Here is a 19,488-nt window from a genome sequence, read left to right as displayed (position 1 = left end):
AGCCGCGCACCGAGGCACCGGGGGCTCCTGGCGGGCCCGGGCCACCCGGCAGAAGCACCCGAACCACCCGGCAGCTGAGGGATGGGGCCGGGTGTACCGGAGCACCTCGAGGGTGGTTTGGAATGGGTTTGGAGGAGGCGTCGCCGCCCCACACGGGGCACAGGAAAGTTGGGAGCTGCGGGACAGCGCGGCCGAGCGGGGGAGCGGCGGCGCCTGGAAGGGGCTCCGGGCCCCCTCCTGGCTTGGTGGGGCGCCAAGGACGGCCGGAGCCCGCGGGCATCCCCCGCCCCCGCAGTGCCCGTGCTTACCGAGGTAGTGCCGGCGCAGCAATCCGGGCTCCTCCAGCCCCAGGGTCCGCTTGCGCACGTCCCAGAGCAGGTGTGGGCAGCGCCCGCGGGACATGGCCCCGCGCGGGCGGCAGCGGCGCGCGCCGAGCGGGGGGGGTGCGCCGGGACCGGCCGGGCGCGCGCGATCACCATGGGAACCGCCGAGCGGGCCCCCGCGCGCGCGCCCCGCGCCCGCCTCGCGCCGAGGCACCGACCGCGAGCCACAGGCGCGGCGGCTCCGGGACACGCCCACCGCGCGCGGGGACACGCCCACTCCCGGCCGCGATGGGGACCACGCCTACCGGGCAAGAAGGGGGGCATGGGAGGCCCGAGATTAATGGGCGTCTCGCGCGAGCCGGCGACGTCGTCCCGCCCCGACTGAGAGGAGGGCGCGTCATGGGTGTGGGCGATGGCGTCAGCGCGCTCGGCTCCGCCGGGAACAGACCCGCCCTGTGCAGTGAAGCGGTGTGACGCCGCAAAGCGGCCATCTTGGCTTTGGGCGCATTACTCGCAGCGCAGCGTTCCCCCGTGCCGGCCATCTTGAGGGGAGAGCGAAGCGGAGCCGGCCATCTCCGAGCCTGGCGCCTTGCCCTTGCGAGGGCGGCGGGCGCGCCAGCTCTCCCCAGGTGCCCGGGCCAGCGCGCTCAACCAATAGCGCCGAGCACAGCAATCTGTCCCGCCCCGCCCCCTGCGACGTTGACCAATCAGAGCGCTGGCTGGCGGTGGGCAGGTCCGGGGGGCGGGGCCGGGGCGGAGGAAGGACGCACGGACGGGACGCGGCCCCCGCTCGGTGCCCGCTCGCCCCTCGCTGTCCGCTCCGAGCCCGCTCGCCCCGTCCCTCGCCATGGCCGCCGCCGCCGCGGGACTCCGCGCCTCCTACCACCGCATGCTCGACCGCATCGAGCTCATGCTGCCGCCGCGGTTCCGGCCCTTCTACAACCACCCGGCGGGTAATGGGCGGGGGTCACCTTGGCTCCCGGTTGGAGCGGCGGGAAGGGCGGAGCGGGGGATGCGTTCCGTACGGGTGCGGGGCGGGATCGGGGCCGCGGTAACGCGGGTAGGAGCGGGAAAGCGTTCCTGGAGCGCAGTCCTGCTCCGTAACGGGGAATTGCTGGTGTCTGCGAAGGGAGAGTGCGATCATCGGGCGGCTCCGGGAGGGATGCGCTGCTGCCGCTGTCGCGGTACCGCGGCGCGGATCCAGGATCGCGTGGGATGCCAGAGCCTGGCCCGCGGGATCTCGTGAGTTTAAAGGGACCTGGAGGCCTCGGCAGCCGCTTCTTTCAAGAGAATGTGCTGGAAAAATCATAGGATGGTGGAATGGTTTGGGTTGGAAGGGATATTAAAGATCATCCACTTCCACACCTCCACCAGAGCAGGCTACTCCGAGCCCATCCAGCCTGGCCCTGGCCGCTGCCAGGGTTTCTGATCTTGAAATGTGCCCTGGTCAAGTCAGGCAGCTTTTGGTTTTATTTCCTTTCTGCTGAACCCCAGCTTCTACCAAAGCAACTCGTGCCCTTTGCTGGAGGACTCCTGTGGGTAAAGATTGAGCTCCCCTCACCTGACCCACAGTTTACCTTTCCGTGGGGGTTTGTGCTATCAGGGAGAAACCTCCTGTAAAGTGATCTCATTTAGAGCCATCTACGTGGTGTTTGGCATGTAAACAAATTGCGTCGGTTGTTAAAACGAGCTCCCGATAAAATCCTGGCATTCCATAGGCTCTGTCCCCACTGCGCTGTGTCACAGTGGCACAGGCATCCTTGACTCTTCACCTACCAGGAATATGCCCTGTCAAAGTGGACTTTGGTTTACAGTCGTTTGCTCTATCCTCTTACCATAGCCCTTTCTTGGAAGGGAAATAGTTGCTTCAAAGGAATCACAAAGAGTGAAAAGTGCAGTTCTCAAAATGTTTGATTTGTACTGAATTCACTTGACCAATGTATTTAACATTAACGTATTGTTTTTATATATAAAGAGACAATATGCCCAACACTGAGAGGCACATTCCACTGGTGGGAAATGTGGCAGCTTCCAGATGCTCTTAGTGGATGCAAGGCACAGCAGGTACTGGGAACATCCATGTTCCTTCTTCAACAGAGCTGTAGTGGGAATTGAAGGTTTTGCAGGTTCTCTTGCAGTGCCTGTGGGCTGCTTTTGGTCATCACCATAATGTTGTAATTAATAAATCCATTTTTAGGGATTCTGTGTATATATGTATGTTATATATACACACACATATCAGTCATGATCTATTACTGATGGTGTGAGAAAAGTCACAGCACAAGCAAGTATAGAAACTGAGCCCCTGCAACTTCTGTTTTAGCCTTGAAGGTGTGTCTGTGAGAAAGTTATGCAATAGATGTCACTCTGACTGCAGAAAAAAAAAGTGGGTTAAAAATGAAAGGCTTTTTTATCTCCAGTGACATCTATATCTCTAGTCTAATTCAGGAATATAAGCATCATTGTCATGAAAATATAAATCACTTGTGAGGCATGAAGCACTTTCTGGCATAAAGAAAGCTTCCAGCAAAATAATTGGTGCCTGTTACAAAGTGTTTCTTTGGCTGGCATTGCTGGAGGACAGTGGAGGGCCTGGCACACCAACTCCCCAGGATGCCGTGGGAAAGCAAGGGCTGAGCTTCTGCTCCCTCCCCTTTGGCCTCTCTGGTTCACTTTGCCTGGCTAAACTCAAGTTTTCACTCGAGCAAGAGCTCAAGTGAAGAAGCACAAAGGCTTCTTATATTTCATAGAAGTCATAACTTCTGTAAACTGGTCACACATGTGATATCCAGATTAGCCTCTGGTGTTCCCCTGCTCTCTTGTGCTGCTGTTCTATTCATCCTCAAAAAATTGTGGATGTCAGGAGCTGAGAAGAACTCAGCCAGGCTGGGTGCTCGCTGGAGTGCCTCCAAGGAGAGGTGTTTGACAGTCTTACCTACTTACAAACTTGGCTTGGTACCTTCCCTGTCTCCAGCTGTTTCTTAGCTCTGCAGTCAGCAGTTTGAAATGGTTGAGTTTTCTATTATTAATAAAAACCAATGTCACTCTTATTGAAAACTCTACTAGCTGTTTAGGCAATGTCAATTTAATAATTTAGTAATCTAGTACTCCAAATCTGAGTTTGTGTTTTAGAATAAGATAAATATTAGTAATTAAGGTTACTATGTAAGACTGATTTATTTATAACAAGCTGAATTTGCAGCCTGATACTGACACACCAAATAAGTGCCTAAGAGAACAGCAGCTATATATCTTTAAAGGATGAACATTAAGCTGCTGTTATCAATATTCAACAATATTAGACAAAAGATAACGTGCTTGTAGTTATTAAATGCAGTTTGAAACTTGATCACAAGCAGGGTGGGTTAAAAAGGGCTTTATGCAAAGCTGCCAAGCCAGTTTTTGTTTCCCAAGTCGTAGTTTTAAACTTGAGGGTGGTTACAACTGGAAGTACATGTAGTTAGTGCAAGTATTTTAAAGGCTGAATTATTAGTGAAGAAATAACTCTCATAAAAAGCAGGCAACCAAAGTCCTGGTGGTGACTCCTGTGTAATATATTACAGTGAAAACTTGGCTTCATCTTGCATGTTATCAGAGTGCTGAGCAGTGCCCCAAACATTATTTTTTTGTGATAAAATTAGAACAGTGTCCTGACTGTTTCACAGGGGGGTTGGTACTTTGGATTGTGGTCTCTCATTTAAGGCTTGGAGCAGAAGTCCCAGATTAATGATTTCTGGCATAGTTGTAGGTGTGGCTTTGCAGGGCTTTCTTTTAACCAACCACTTGCTATTTTGGCACCACTGAAAATTATATGTATTCATAAGAGAGTTGTTTTTTCCCCAGGTCCCATGCCATTGGATTTTTCTCCCTTCCTTCTGGAGATTGCATCCTCTTCCCCATAATCCTCCTTTGCCTACTGGTAGATTTTAGGGGTGTTTTCCCTGTTCCTAGGCCTTTTCCTAACTCCTTAAATTATAAATGCCTTTTGCCTGTTCTGGTGTCCTCAATTGCTTAAACGTGGACATACAAAATCCTATCCAGCTGTTGCAGAAATGTATGGAGTGATTACACAACTGAAGGCTGATGCATTGGGTTGATGAATTACGAGTATTAGGTGCCAGAGCTAATGTACAGCAGTAGAAAATGCAAATATAAACAATTCATTATTTAAAAAAAAAGAGAAACCAAAATAAACCAATTTAAACTTACTGTGGGTATTAAAACAGCCACATTTACTAAATAATTTAACTTCTTTTTTCTCCATCCTCCCTCAGGTCCCAAAACAGTGTTTTTCTGGGCACCTATTATGAAATGGGTAAGTACAAGATGCCAGCTGGTGTCTGGGTGTCAAGCCCAGGGCAATCTGCAGCAACACACTGAGCAAGCAGGAGTTTCCCAGCAGAGCCTGCAGAAAGATTAGAGGCTCTAATTGTTAATATATGGGGAGGAAGGAAATTAGCCTTAATAACAGCACAAACTGAAGGGGATACAGTGTGGGGAAAATGCTTTGTGAAGAATTGTGCTTTTCACTGGGTTTCACAAAGGCTTTCTCTTGTGAAACACCAGCTGTTGCTCAAGGTAGGCATGATGCAAACTCATAAAGCATGTGTCTCTTCTGATATTGAGGAATTTGAGAAATATCTTAAGGAAGCCAATTCCTAAGGCTCATAGCTGGAAGCATGTCAGAGTGCAAGGTAGTCTTGACCTAAAAGACAAAGCCACACTGCCATTGTGGCTGTCAGTTCTCTGCCTCCTCTGAGGTTCTGCTTCCCACTGCCTGCAGCCCTGGGCTGTGTCTGTGCCCAGGTGATGCAAATGCCACCTCCTAATTCACTGTGCTCTTCTGAGGTGTTGCATTGGTACAGATAAAACAGGAGCTCTCTGAACCCACGAGGGTTTGATCTTGTCTGATAACAAGGATGTAACCTGCTCTTACCACTGCCAGCTGCTTTGTAACTTTGCCATTGTGAACCCCAAGGTTTTACAGGCCACAGGCAACATTGTGCTCTGAGCTCCAGCTTGGTTTCTTTGTCTGGACTGGAGCTGCAGGAGCCATGGTTAACCTTCCCTTCCTCAGAGGTTCTCCCTGCAAACACCCTCCTGAGCCTGAGCACACAGGCAGCTCTTCTGTGCCCAGGGAGTCCTGGGTGAAAGCACTAGAACTATCTTACTTAGGGGTTTGTTTGGGTGTTTTTGTGAGCTGGTGTTACAGGAACACGAAATTGTAACAGGAACATGAAATTGTATTTCCAGCAGAGGGCAATAACACAACAAACAAAGCAAGCAGTGTTTGCTGCTAATGTCAACTAGATCAGCCAAGCTATTCCTCAGTTCGCCTGCATGTTTTCTGCTATTACTGAAATTATTTTTAAAAAAGCACTTTTACCCCCTCAGATGAAGCTGAGTGAAGACTCTATGGGGTGAAGTTTACCAGCAGTATCTTAGCCTGACCTGTGGAAAGAAGGCCCTTATTTAAATAAGCCTCTACTTGTTGCATGAAAACAAGGGTGGATTTTTTCAGCTGCTTTCAAGCAGCTATGTTCAAATTAACCTTGTTCTTGAATTAATACAAAACTGCCAGTGGCTGGGATTTTATTGCCACACAGTTGTAGCTGCCATAAGTGTGTTCTTTTTCCTACCACAAAGGACTGGAAATGGATGGTGCTCCCAGAGTCTAATTGCTCACAGAATGCATCCCATCTCCTGCATAATGCAGGAGCTGTGAAGCAGCTTCCCCTTGCAAAGCCTTCATCTGTTACAGAAGTCCCAGACTGTGCTCACTGAGTTTCTCTTTGCAGGGCTTGGTGGGGGCTGGACTGGCTGACATGGCCAGACCAGCAGAGAAGCTCAGCACAGCACAGTCTGCAGTTCTCATGGCCACAGGTAAAGCCACACTTACTCCGTGTTTTCACACACAATCTTCCATCAGTACTAATACACTTCTACAGAAAGCCTTAATTTCAACATGCTAGCTGTCACTGTTGCTGTTGGATGCTGATTCTAGGCCAGACCTCTACTTGTCATTAAATCAGTAAGCATTCTGTAATTATGTAACAGTTTTCTACACCTGTCTAAATCTGGAATTGTTCAACACAAGTTGCTACGAGTTAGGCATGAGTGTCATCCCTTAAGTTACCATGATACCACTCACTGCAGTAAGTGACCTCTTTTCCTTCAAATCAAGTCATTTTGAAATCAGTCCAGGATACAGTGACTTTTTTAGAACAGACTCTAAGGGATTTAAGAATGGTAGGGTAATTACACTAACATAAGTGGAAAGAATTTCCAAGTGTTCCAAGAAATTGGAAGCAGTGGCACATGGACTACTGCACTGCTGTCTGCCAAGAATTCTCACACTGGCAGAAACAATATTCTGTAATTCTAGAATCATTTAGGTTGGAAAAGGCTTTTAAGATCATAGAGTCCAACCATTAACCCAGCACTTCCAAGTCCACCACTAAAATGCATCTCTAAGTAACCCAAATAGACTTCTAAGAAACACCTCCAGGGATGGTTCTGCACCACTTCCCTGGGCAGCTTTTTTCCAATGCTTTTCCTGTCTCAAAGGGTTCTTCAGACTTTAATTAATCTGATGCAGTCCTGTGCATTTTGCACAAGTTTTGCATCATCTCCAATGTAGTGCAGCAAGCTGGATATACAGCAAAATACCATTACCCTGACTCTTCTGGAGAATTAAGGTCTAGGCTGCTGTAGACTACAGAGGATCTTTGATATTCAGACTATGACTTACCTTACTGTAGCTATTTCAGAAAAATGCAGTACATACCTGTAGATGTCCCACTGGCACTCTTCACTGAGAAAAAGGTAGGTTTAAGCAAAGCAGTTGTCTAACATGAAGTTGTGAAATTTGTTTACTTCAACTGGCCTATGAATCTGCCTCCATACTTAGGGAAATATCTGAATATTTAATTTGAATTATCTTTAAATTCACCATTTTTTTCAACAGGCCTTATCTGGTCAAGGTACTCCCTGGTGATTATCCCTAAAAACTGGAGCCTGTTTGCTGTGAACTTCTTTGTTGGCTGTGCTGGTGCTTCCCAGCTTTTCCGAATATGGAGGTATGCATTAACAAGGGTACAAGTACAGCTAAGCATTAACCAGGAATTTATAAATGCTGCCAGCCTCTCTGTCAGTGCAACAGGCAAGAGGAACTGAACCATTCATGAAATGTTACAGAATGTTTTTGCTACATTGTTAGTTTCACAGTTAAATCCAGTGAAGCTGTAAATATTTTCAGTCCAGCTAGAGCAGCATCGAATCTGTGTCAGTTCCAGCTGGATCAAAAAGGCTTTTAAGCAGAGCAGCATTTTTCAAAAAAATTGTTTCTTGGAGGAAATTTTAGGAGTTTTCTGGCTTCAGTACTGGCCAGAAATGTAGCAAACTTAGCTACTTTGGAACTTCCTACAAGAATTAAGATATCCTATCCCGAGTTTCCACCCTCAAGTCCATTGTAATTTTAAACCTCCTCTGGTGAACAGATTGCTAGGAAAACACTGTTATTGTAACTGGTGTTCTACTCTATTCTTAGCCTGTGCTCTCTCTTTTTTATTCCTATAGGTATAATCAGGAGCTAAAAGCACAAAAGCAAATGCAATAAAGAGATGCTTAACCCAACAGGTCAAATCTAGCAACGCACAAACCCATCCCCATGGGACCTAGCTTCACTAATTTTAATGTTTTTTTCTCTGAGAAAATAAAAGAGGAAAATGAAGAAGAGCAAATGTTTTCTAAGTGCAAATAACCAAGTATCTCCACACAAATAAAGGGCAACCTTTTAAAATGAAGGCAGAATTGTTTGTCTTGTATTGTCTCTTAAAGAAACTGGCTGGATTTTGCCTAAAAAGAGTTGCTGAGCCTCACCTTATCTGACTCCACTGAACAGTGCTGGGAGTGACACAGTACTGGTGACAGCCAAAGCCTCAGACTGAAGTGATCTCTCCTGTCACAGAAAAGCACCTGGCTGGGGGTTTGCCATATTTCAATAGCAAACAGTAGTATTTGCATTTCATTTCCTGGTGCTGTTCCTTCCCTGGTAGCATAAGGATATTTGTTCCAGCTTCAGCTGCGTGCGTCTTCATTTGTTTCCCAGCCACCACTGCCCTGAAAAAAGAGACAGCAAACAAATGTGCCACTGGTGTTTTAGCTTCCTTCACAACTCCAGGCAGAAGATGGGGGTGTTGAAGACTTAGAGTCAGGAATTCACACGCAGGGGAAAAGATAACTGAGGCAAGGTAGGTTCTGATGAGTCTGTCAGCTCCCCCTTTTCAAAGGCTGTGCCACCATGAAGTCAGTTCTCTGCTCTGCCACAGTTCCACTGGCATGTCTTGGTCCTTGTGGCTTGGTCCTTGGTCCCAGGGTCTCCAGTGGCAAGTTCTGCAGCTGTGTTGGCCACCAAGTGGACACAGTGACTGAAGAATAATACTGCTAGGAAGAGAGGTGGTGTATTCCAGTCCCCCTCCCTTCCCAGTCCCCAGCCAGGTAAGACTCATCCAGCAAACCAGTAATGGGAAAAAAAAAGTGTATTAAAATATTCACAAGATTACAATAGAAAACATTAAAGTCCATTCAAGAAAAAATATCCAAGATAACTGTTTCCAGATGAGTCTGTAAAAGCAAAAGCACTAACAGTTGGTACACTGGCTCTTCATGTAATCAGGCCATGCAATGCATATCTAGCTCCCTCACACAGATTATACACCTGTCTTACAGGTGTTTGTTGTCTTGCACACCTCCAGGACAGAGGTTTATAAAAGAAAAGTACCCAGTCTATGTTTTCAATTACATTTACCACATAAGAACAGTTGGCATTGCAGGGAGACAGAAAACATTGCACAGCACACTGATCTCCAAAGGCATTGAACTTATATTTTAGAGTGCAAAAATACCTGTAAATGAAAGGGCTTATTAGCTTTAGGGCAGTGAAGAGAAGGGAAAGAGAAACCTAAAGAAGAGAATAATTGCTGAGCCTTGTTAATATGATTTTGTAGTCTCCCATATAAAATGTTACACTGCAGAGGTGTGGCCATAGCCCAGAAGTCCCACCCTCCTTCTCTCTTGGTGGTTTTATTGAGGAAGTATTTCCATCGCCTGGGATACAGTAACTTTTTGTATTTGAGGTCCTTGGCAGATACACTAATGATATAGAATTCCAAGACAAAATTCCAATACAGAGTGAAGGTGTTCTGGTCACAAATCAAAACTCCATACCTGACCTCAGTGAATCCACTCTAAGGTGATGCAGCTTTTAAGTTGCATGCACACCTTTACTGCAGTTATGAGACAGATGGTTACCTAGACAGTTCTCACAGGTTTAAAGAGTTTAAAAACCTAATTACAGCTCTTGTCACAAACTGAAATACCACTAAAGCTTTGAGAGAAAACAAAACCCTACAGGTCTCCAGTTATAAATGACACATCAGGCAATGACTTGCAGGGACATATCTGCCCCCCTGTAAAGGCTCTTAATGCTAACATTTTGTGAACATGGTGAGCATCTTCCTCACAGAACAACTGCTGAAGTCAAAAAGGGCCATGGAAACCTGATGGACTGAGTACAACTACCAATTTCCTTAGCTTGATACCTTATTTGTAGTCCTCTTGAAATTCATTTATGATAAACAAAACCATAAGGAATATTTCAGACTGATCCCAGTTTTGTTTGCATGATGAATAAGAGAGAATTTATTGCAAGTCTGTCATCACACAGGCCCTCCCATGTCCACTATCCAGGAGCAATGACCCCTCCTGTTTTAGCCCCTGGCTACTGCTTCAAGAGAGGTGCCTGCTCCTCCTCTGGGCTGCTGCAAGCCTGGCAAGCAGCCCTTGTTTTGAAAATAGATGATCCTAAAAAGAGCTGGCAGCAGTGCAACAACAGGACAAGGACACCACCCTTCATGTTCCTCAAAATCCAAGCTGTTCTTTTCCTCCTGCAAGGAACAGCATCAGCAAATTAAGAGAACAACAGCAGCAGAGCAATCAGAGTTAAACTTCTGGTCAGCAGAACAGCAGAACCAGACCTTGTCTGATTGAAATCTGCTTGCTCTACCCATCAAGGAAGAGAAGTCCTCTGTCTCCTCAGGCTTTTCTAAGTAAGCCAACTCAGCATCAGTCCCTTTCATCAGCACAAATTAACATATCATTAAACCATCTCAGATAACCTGAGGAACGGAAAGTTCACAAGTGTTGTCTCACAATGCCTGAAGTTCTTCTGACTTCAGCATGAATACATTACTTAATAATTATATTGCTCACTTTTCCATTGCCAAAAAAACAATTAAAAAAATCAACAGCCTTGGCACTGGAGTGAGATTCACAGATTTCTACCATTCCTGGGGGAAGACTTTTGTTTCTTTCCAAAAGGATGTTTAGTGTTTTTTAAAAATACTTCCAAGTTCATTGTGCCTTCATAAAGAGGACCCAAGGGAGCCTCCTCAGTGTAGGCAATATGAACATACCTGTAGCCAGACAAGAGCCATGCAAGGAGATGTCTCCTCAAGTCAGTTAAAATCAGCCAGACCAGCGTGTCTCCTAAAGTTAGCACCAGATCAGTCCTAAAGTTAGCACCAGATTCATGTGCTTCCTAAAGTTAGCACCACATCAGAATTGTGCTCAGATTTTCCAGTACATTCCAGCAGGAAAAGAAGCAAACATTAGTAGCAGACTTCAGAGGCAAGGCCAGCCCCATCTTCTCATAGCAGCAAGTTTCTGATCGCCACATTCATCACAATTCTCCTTCTTACTCAAAAATGCTGGGGGAGCAAGATGGTGATGCACAGGGATGAACATGGACAGATCAAAATCAAGTTTCTCCATTAACCACATCCAAAGCATTAGTGTTTTATTAAGTGTAAAATAAATGTTGGGAAGTAACAGCCTGATAGATAAGGAAAGCAGCAGCAGCAGGATTCCTCCTGATCTTAATCATAATTTATACTGGGTTGGAAGGGACCCATTAGGGTCATTTGAGTCCAACTCGATCCTACAGAACCACAGAATCACACACTGGACTGGGTTGGGAAGGACCTTAAAGATCACCTGGTTCCAACCCACCCACCATGGGCAGGGAACCTTCCATCAGACCAGGTTGCTCAGACCCTCATCCAACCAGACCCTGAACACCTCCAGGGATGGGGCATCCACAGCTTCTCTGGGTAATCTGTGCCAGGGCCTCACCAGCTTCTGAGTGAAGAATTTCCTCACTACAGCCACCAACATCAGCACTGCAGCAAGCACAGCAGTGGATGTGATCAACAGAAGGAAGCTTGAGTGGACCAACTACCCCTGAGCATTTCTGGGGTGAGCAGGTCCCACTCTGTCAGCTTCCAGCACTGGGTACAAGCACCATAGCCCTTCATGTGGAGTACTGCTAAAAAAAACATGCTTAATCCATGATATAGAAGAAGATATTTAAAGGTCTCCTGTGAAGAAGAAATTTGTCCATTTTTCATCTTGTATGTGTTATTGCCAAAAAATAAAATGCTAAAATATTTACAGAGTTGTTAGTTAGCCACAGCTCAGTTCTCTACAAGACTTGGCAAATACCTGAAAACTGATGCTTTAAAACTGAAACATGCCCCTTTTTTGATACCAGCCAAGTCTTGGAAGAAGAATTACACAAATTCAGATATTGCAGGATTAGCAACTGACATATGGCAGAATAAATTAATCCATTATTTCCTTCTGAGCCTCAGTTTTAAGAAGCTGGTTCTGGCTTTGAGGACAATGTCCTAAGATCTACTCAGTGCATGTGTACAAAAATAAAGCTGTTGATTTCTAATAAAGGCAGCTGTTGTCAGGAAACCAGTGAAGTCTGATCCTGATGAAAGAATATAGTGTTGACATACCTAATTTTCTTGGGGAAAAAAACCCCACTGTACACAAAATAATTATTTAAATTGCACTGTCATAATTAAAGGATTATCTAAAGTGGTTGTGAAAGGCTCTGCCATGGGCCTGTAACCATTTTTCAAGTGCTTGGTGTTAAGAGTCAAATGTGGGCTTGAGTTTGTTTGGAACAGGTTGCCCAGAGATGCTGTAGAGGTCCCACCTGTGGAGATGCTCACACCTGGGCACAGTGCTGGGCAGCCTCCTCTGGCTGAGCCTGCTGGAGGAAGGCTGGATGATCTCCAGAGGCCCCTCCAACCTCAGCCATTCTGGGACTGATTCTGAAACAGACTGAACTAGGAAATGGGCAAGAATCAGAGAAAAAGGGGTTAGTTACCATAGACCAAACTGAAAACTATTTGCTGCCAAAAAACAACCCAACACAAAACAAAACCACCACATTGGGATGTACAAAACAGAAATCCTTCTTCTATATGCCACTTTGAGAAGATCTCTGCTGGAAGGCCACTTCTAGTTTTGAGCACCAGATTTCAGGATACAATGGGTCAGCAAAAGAAATCCTCATCAGCAGAGATCTTTAATAATCTAGGAGGAGTTTAACCCAGAAAAAAGAGGCTGGAGAATTGTATTCAACCACTAGACTTGCAGAGATTAAGGAATTAAACTGCCCATCCGCATCTTCTGTGCAAATATTGGTCACACAAAAAAAACCACACATCAAAAAACCCAAAGAGCCCTAGATTTCCTCCAGAAGTTGTTCAGCCTCCACTACAGGCTTTTGAGAACAGATAAAGCACTTCCAAGGAGGTGACAGTGGCATAATGGAGCCATGGGAGAGAGGTATGGGAGTACTACAGCTTCCAGAGCCCTTGGAGCCCTTTTTAACACATGAAATGACAGAGCTTTGAGGAAGAAATATTTCACTGAAAGGTTCAACAGAGTCTGAGGTAACCATCTACAGCTACATCCTCCTATGCCTTTAACTCACTCTCTCCTTTGCTTTCACAGGTAAACTACCATTTCACAGAATTAGATCAACACTACCCCTGTCCCTTAAAGGACTAAGCTTGAATAGCTGGGCTCATTGAGAAGTAAACAGTTTTGTGACCCACATTACACAGGTCAGGTAGGCCTAAAGGTTTCCTTCACTCACACTGCTAAGACATACATTTCTGATAGCTAGGAGTCACAATTTGGCTTACATGACCAAGTGAGAGGGTCTAGTTTACACGAGAAGGCAGCCTGTACTGAGAATCTGACCAAGGAAAGATAAATACCCTGTATACATAAAGAATTCTGAATATAAAGAAAATGTCTTCTTTATAGTCACCTCAACAAAAGAAATTAAGCCCTAAAAGCAAAGAAAAAAAGAATCTCCAGGTCAATCTAGGTATCTTCCAGTTTCTCCATTAATAATCAAGATAAAAATATTTTAAAATTGTGATGCGAGTTTTCGCTTTCTCTCTCGTCACACAAGATACAAAAAAAAAAAGAATATTGGCAATTTATAAGCAAAACTCTTACCGCATTTCAACATGCAACATTGGTCTCACTTCTGTACGATTAAATAGACTATTTACACACAATACATATATATCTCTCCCTCTGTATGCACATGCATTGGTCCTAGCCTAGGCATCAAAGGCCACATGTGAGAGTTCTCTGGGTCAAATCCTGCTCAAGAAATTCCAGTCTGAATGTGTGTTGTCCTTTGGATAGCTGAGGATCTCAGTTCTTCCGAATGTCGGCGTAGACCACAGACTCTGACTTGTTGATCTTGTCGCTGTGCTGTCCCCCGGAGTGATCTAACTGCGCGTAAATGACTGGGCCCTGCGGACACAAGCAACAGGCACGGTCAGCTTTGTCCCAGCTGCCCACACTGCCCCTCACTGCCATGGGGGCTGCAGCCAGATGAATGCTAAAGCAACACCACGGAGCTTGAATGACTGCCAAGGGCACTGGGAAGCGGGTGGAATGAACCCTCAGCTGCACGTGAGCTCTAGTCTGCCACCTTTCTCCTCTCAGGAGCATGCCAAACAGCACCCTTGCCTCCCTCCAAACCTGCCTGCTGCCACAGAAAGCAAAATCCAGGATCCCCTGCTCTGAAAAGCAGCAATTCTCGTGTGCTATGTAGCAAAGACACGTGGCTTAGACAGATGCATGCCAGACTTAATATTGCTCTAGAGGAACTGTCCTAGAGGTTACCAGTCAACAGCAGAGTGTACTTGCCAAACTGCTGCTCAGGTCCTGTAAATCCCAGCATGGCTGTGCCACTTGGAAAAGGAAGCTGCAGCCACCCTGGGACTCAAGTCACTGCCCAAGCCAGCGATGGGGCCAAGACTTGCACAGCAGTGAGCCAGAAGTGCTAAAATGGCGCAGCAGTACAGAATTCTTACCTGACCTCCGAGCCAGCCCAGGCAGCAGCAGCTCACAAACACCTTGGGCAGCCATGGCCTCACACCCTGTGACATTTGCTGGGGTGCAGGGGAAGACATTACAGCCCTGTCTTTCAGCTGAACGTGTGAACACTTCCTTAAACACCACATGCTCTAAAACATAGCCCAGGGAAAGCCAACTGCAGCTACTGAGGACAGGACTGCAACCTCCATGGAGCAGAGCTCCAGCAAGACAGGTGGGACCTTGATGGCAAGGGAGCTGCAGCTCCCAGGCTGAACCCTCCAGCTGAGACAAGCACAGGGCTGCCACCACACAGCCCATGCAGGAGGCAAAGGGACTGTGTTATCTCAAGATGGCTGGGGGGGAATTGAAAATACAGAGCTTTTAGCTGAGTTGTGGCTTTTTCAGCAGTTTTTCCTTCAAAACCTTTCATCCATTTAAGTGTTCTGGTGTCCCTTATGTCCCAGGAAGAAATAGCCTTCACTGGCACTCCTCTACTCCCTTCTTGCCAGTACTTTTGGAATCCTGACAAATTACAAAACATTTGTATAGACCTGACAAAAATTTTTCCATCTATTTTCCAAAGCAATTATGAGCCAGAGATGAAAACAGACCTTCTGTACAGAAAGTTAAGCTATTGAAAGACCACAGATAACTTCCTGCACAACTGTTTTCCCCCCAGTACAGTGGCAAGGCTCATACCTGATAAATACCTTGTTCTCTTTAAGAAGTGATTTAAATCCACATTTTATTCCTTCTGGGTAAAGTATTTCCAAAGTAATAAAGAACAGAGGAAGAAGATTGACTGAAGGGTGAAAACTTGCAAGTAGGTATAAAACCCTGAATATAAACAACACACTGAGAAAATGAAAAAAAGAGACACTGATGTCCTAGAAAACCCTGGATTTCAAATCTCATTATAGCCACTTGTTAAAAAAACTTCTCTGCTATTTGCTTTCATGTTGGTCTGGTCTCCAACACTGTATTGAGATTAATAATTCCAATCAGATCACAGTGTCTATATAAATTTCAAGACAAAGTAACTCTGAAGTTTAATTGCAAGCAGTTTTGGAAATCTCATCTGCCTGAGGCCAGAGGTCAAGGGTATGATAAATTCAGCTTGAGAGCATTATCAGCTAAAAAAATTATAAAAATAATAAATCTATCTGCAGGAAGTACTCACTGTGACATTCCAAATTTTGTTCAAGTAACTCTGATGGGTCAATTGTCTACCAGTGGAGTTCACTCAGTATCAGTTAGCACTGTACTGGATTTTTGCCAGTTTAAATATAGTCACTGTGCTGCCAGCAGCATGTTAGTGCTGTGGAGAGACTGACTGCTGTGATCAGCTGATCCAAACCCAGCTATCATTGTCTCAATTTGTTCACTGTCAGTCAACTAAAAAAAGTGGTGGATAACCAACACAGAGAAAAGGAGGGACCAAGGATTTATTGCAGTGTTCATCTATTTGATTCACTGCCAATTGATTCTCTAGCTGACTATAAGCATCACCTGGGCCATTTTAAAAACTGTCTAAACAATTCAGAACTTTCATCTAATCCCAAGTAAGCTCATCCTGACTCTTCAGAACCAGAAGACAGATCGGCACTGCTATATAAAACCAGCATTTCCTGAAGCCTTGCAATTTTTCCATTCAGAATTGAAGGGAAAAAGAGCAGCAGGTGTACCTGCTAAGGGCTTGACAGCAGTCATTAATTGTAAGTTACAAAAAAGAAAAAGGAATTACAAAGTTAGACCACCATGGTCCAACAGGAGTCTACAGAATATTCAAATTTCTCAGATTCTGAATGATGTTGCAACTACAGATTCAGGCTCTGGGAAAGTTATCTGAAATTTCAATCAAGATTCTTGGCATTACAAACTGCTCCTTCTCAGGGTCCTGGGATCCAAACAAGGACATCCATGTGGGAAATCCATGTAGTTCTTGCTTTCACTGTAAATCATTTCTTACCCACACAAATAACAGTCCTGGTAGAACAGCAGTCACTAGAGAATGATGGCAGGGACAAGAATCACCACAGAGAAATCTGACAGGACAGAACAAACCTGCTGAGAAGGAGGGCACAGTGAAAACAAGCAGAGCTGATTCAAGCAGCTGAACACTCACAGAATCAGATATGCAAACTGCAGAAAGCAAGGTACACACCTAAGTAACTTGCACTCAAAACAAAGAAGTGCAGGCTCAGTGCACTTTCAGCTGAGATGTGATGCAGAAAAATACTCAATCACTGATTCTTGAACTGATACATAAATTAAAAAATGAATAAACTTCATTTAATTCATTTAAATGCCACTCTAAGAGAGAACACCTCTGCTACTGTTTCTAACTTGCAGAGGCAGTTTTGTTTGTATTCACAGTTCTTTTCCACCAGTGAAGTACAAAACATTCATTCACTTCCTACACATCCTACCTTATAAAAAAGCTCCAAGGAAGACCACAGGCCTCTGCTGTTTGACCACAGCACTGACTGTGGGAGCCACTGGTCTAAAACTGCCAGGCATTCCAAGAGAGAAGAGTGTGCCTGAATCAGCAAACAGACTGCAACAGCTCTGGGAACTGCTAGGAATGAGTAGCTGCCTTTCACCTCAAAAGCTTGAATACTACAACTCATTTCTTGATTACCAAGAAACACTTGTATGTGATAAAAGATTTCAAATATGTTGATTTGCATGCTGATAGGACCCTTAAAGAAACAACCAAACAATGGCTAGAAGCTAACAATGTAAGTGCAATCAAATGAAATTTAGCTTCCTCACCTCACTTATTTAAATATTCTGTTCAAAATCTGATCTACCCTGATTTCACTGTGGATCTTTTTAAAGAAAAGGAAATATGTTTAGTTGTTCTGTAAAGATGGGGCAAATGCTCAACAGGAGGTAGAGGAACTACTTGCTGCTACAAATGTCTGCCACAAAAAGAAACTCTGTTTGCCTGACAAAAGAGATTAAAATACTAAAAACTAAACTAAAACTGAATGAAACAACCATTTGCAGTATTTTCCAGTTGAGGTCAGCATGCTCACACTTTGTGTTTTCCTTTAGGAACTTACCTGCAGGGAGAACTCTGTCAATGAAGAAACAGACTGCAGTGACTACAGAAGGGCAAAAGCACCCTGACTCTGAGTTAACAATACAAAGTTGAGATTTACTCTGCTGCTCCTTCCAGCACACTGAGACTCAGAACCCTGGGGACACGGAAAGGTGAGGACACTGCAAGTTTTCACACCAAACATTGGAGTGTTTTTGCTTTGAGGATGCAAGCACAGAACAGCATCTGTGTGTAGCTCTCAGGGCACTTGCAAGTACTCCTTCATGCCATGACAATAATCAGCTTAAACTTTGGGGGTTTCTGACCTATGAATGTTGACTCCAACAGCTACTGTATCATAAATCTCAGTGTGCTGGTTTTGCAAAATTTTCTTTTGAAGGGGAGATGGTGGGAATTATTTGTCTCACTCACCCATTCCAGAAGCATCTCCCATGATCTAGAAAAGACAACTTTTATCCAGGCCTTATAGGCAGCGTGCTGTTACAAGACCTAGTCCAATCAAAATCTGACTATTTTTAAATCCTGATTCTATAGCCTCTGTGAATAACTGATCTCTGAAGGCAGAAGGCAGCTTTGTGGGTCTGTGTGCTGAAACTTTGGAAATACTGCACGGCCCTGAACAAAATGCATTTCAAAACCAAACCAGAAGCCCAGCAGAGTAGGAGCTTAGACTTTACTGAGCTGACTCTTAGCACAATTATTTTTTCCTGTATTGCTAATACATTAACACACATCTCCATGATTGTGTCAGGAGAAATTAACAAACCAGGTATTGGCTTCCACACACTACACTGCTGCCACTTGCTAAAAAGGGGTTAATTAAGAAAAAGTCCATTTTGAACTTAAACTCTCTCAGGACCTGTATCTACACAAGAAAATTGCTAGGAACACTCAAATCGAGGGAAGAAACTGCTTCCAAATAAGGAAATCCTGTACTACTAACAGGTAATGATCCATTGCATAGAATCCCTGCCTGACTCATGCTCTGTCCCCTCCCATGGGATGGATGCTAAGTCTGGATAAAAGCCACTTTTTCCCTTCAAAGTCAGCAGAATTTTGCCAGACGCAGCAAGCACAAAGACTGGCACTTTCAAGCCCACAAAAGTTGGGAGGCTCAGCAGAGAGCTCTGAGCAGCACAAAACATCTGCAAGCTGGTCAGCACTTAGCTCCTCCCCTTGTGAAGGAAGTACGTGCCACGGAGCATGAGAGTGCAAGGCAAATTCCTCCCCATTACCATCCCAGAACAGACTAGGCAGCTCTAAGGGGTGATCCATACCTGACAGACATTGACTGTGTCTGTGTTAAACAGATACTCACTGACCACTCCCCATCCTTGCACTTCACTACCACCTGTGTATGTGAATGCACAAGATCACAACTGTGGCTATGATATTTTCTGAAAAATCTTTGCCTTAGGATTTTTTCTCCTGAGAGGCCTCAGGAACAAAATGCAAACATGGACTATCTGCTGCTGTGGAATGCAACAGGTGGATCTGTGATTGGTCTCAGAGTTGTTTCTAATTAATGGCCAATCACAGTCAGCTGGCTCGGACTCTCTGTCTGAGACACAAGCCTTTGTTATCATTGCTTCTTTTTCTATTCTTAGCTGGCCTGCTGATGAGATCCTTTCTTCTATTCATTTAGTATAGTTTTAATACAATATATATCATAAAATAATAAATCAGCCTTCTGAAAAAGAGTCAGATCCTCATCTCTTCCCTCATCCTCGGGCCCCTATGAACACTGTCACACACAACCGTGGCTTTTTATAATTTAGTTTGAAAAGTGCATAAACCTCCATCTCAGCTAATACAGAGATGCTGCTCTTTGAA

The 19,488-nt window shown here is 45.1% G+C and overlaps 3 protein-coding genes across 11 annotated transcripts in view; 1 reads left to right on the top strand and 2 right to left on the bottom strand.

Moving 5' to 3' along the window:
* The window catches only part of DCAF6 (DDB1 and CUL4 associated factor 6), a 74,090-nt gene extending 73,536 nt beyond the window's left edge, over nucleotides 1-554 (bottom strand). For 2 of the 4 annotated variants that reach the window (XM_064727782.1, XM_064727791.1), the window contains exon 1: nucleotides 309-554. In XM_064727782.1, the coding sequence (XP_064583852.1) occupies nucleotides 309-402 (94 nt within the window). In that variant the 5' untranslated portion in view covers nucleotides 403-554. The remainder of the gene's footprint in view (nucleotides 1-308) is intronic. The other 2 variants (XM_064727799.1, XM_064727808.1) reach the window with 2 other exon arrangements.
* Nucleotides 555-1,029: 475 nt separating this feature from the next.
* On the top strand, nucleotides 1,030-8,128 carry MPC2 (mitochondrial pyruvate carrier 2). The gene is made up of 5 exons (XM_064727880.1): nucleotides 1,030-1,276; nucleotides 4,598-4,638; nucleotides 6,122-6,206; nucleotides 7,291-7,402; nucleotides 7,902-8,128. The coding sequence occupies exons 1-5, from the start codon at nucleotides 1,171-1,173 to the stop codon at nucleotides 7,939-7,941; spliced, it is 384 nt and encodes a 127-aa protein (XP_064583950.1). The 5' UTR covers nucleotides 1,030-1,170; the 3' UTR covers nucleotides 7,942-8,128.
* A 717-nt stretch (nucleotides 8,129-8,845) lies between these two features.
* Nucleotides 8,846-19,488, bottom strand: part of MPZL1 (myelin protein zero like 1) — a 35,454-nt gene continuing 24,811 nt past the window's right edge. For all 6 annotated transcript variants that reach the window (XM_064727856.1, XM_064727829.1, XM_064727865.1 and 3 more), the window contains one exon: nucleotides 8,846-14,018. Coding sequence is in view for 5 of the 6 variants with exons in the window: in XM_064727829.1 (XP_064583899.1) it covers nucleotides 13,917-14,018 (102 nt within the window). In the remaining variant the exon portion in view is untranslated. The remainder of the gene's footprint in view (nucleotides 14,019-19,488) is intronic.

This window comes from Zonotrichia leucophrys, chromosome 1, assembly GCF_028769735.1.
Source record: "Zonotrichia leucophrys gambelii isolate GWCS_2022_RI chromosome 1, RI_Zleu_2.0, whole genome shotgun sequence".
NCBI classification, from domain to species: domain Eukaryota; kingdom Metazoa; phylum Chordata; class Aves; order Passeriformes; family Passerellidae; genus Zonotrichia; species Zonotrichia leucophrys.
Note: the sequence above shows the minus strand (reverse complement) of the source record. Positions and strands in the feature narration are given on the sequence as shown.

Excerpts from the sequence above, each read along its gene's own strand:
- MPC2 (XM_064727880.1), top strand. The coding sequence starts at position 1,171 with ATGGCCGCCGCCGCCGCGGGACTCCGCGCCTCCTACCACCGCATGCTC. Across the intron at positions 6,207-7,290 it reads TGCAGTTCTCATGGCCACAG|GCCTTATCTGGTCAAGGTAC; the intron begins GTAAAGCCACAC and ends TTTTTTCAACAG. Across the intron at positions 7,403-7,901 it reads CAGCTTTTCCGAATATGGAG|GTATAATCAGGAGCTAAAAG; the intron begins GTATGCATTAAC and ends TTATTCCTATAG.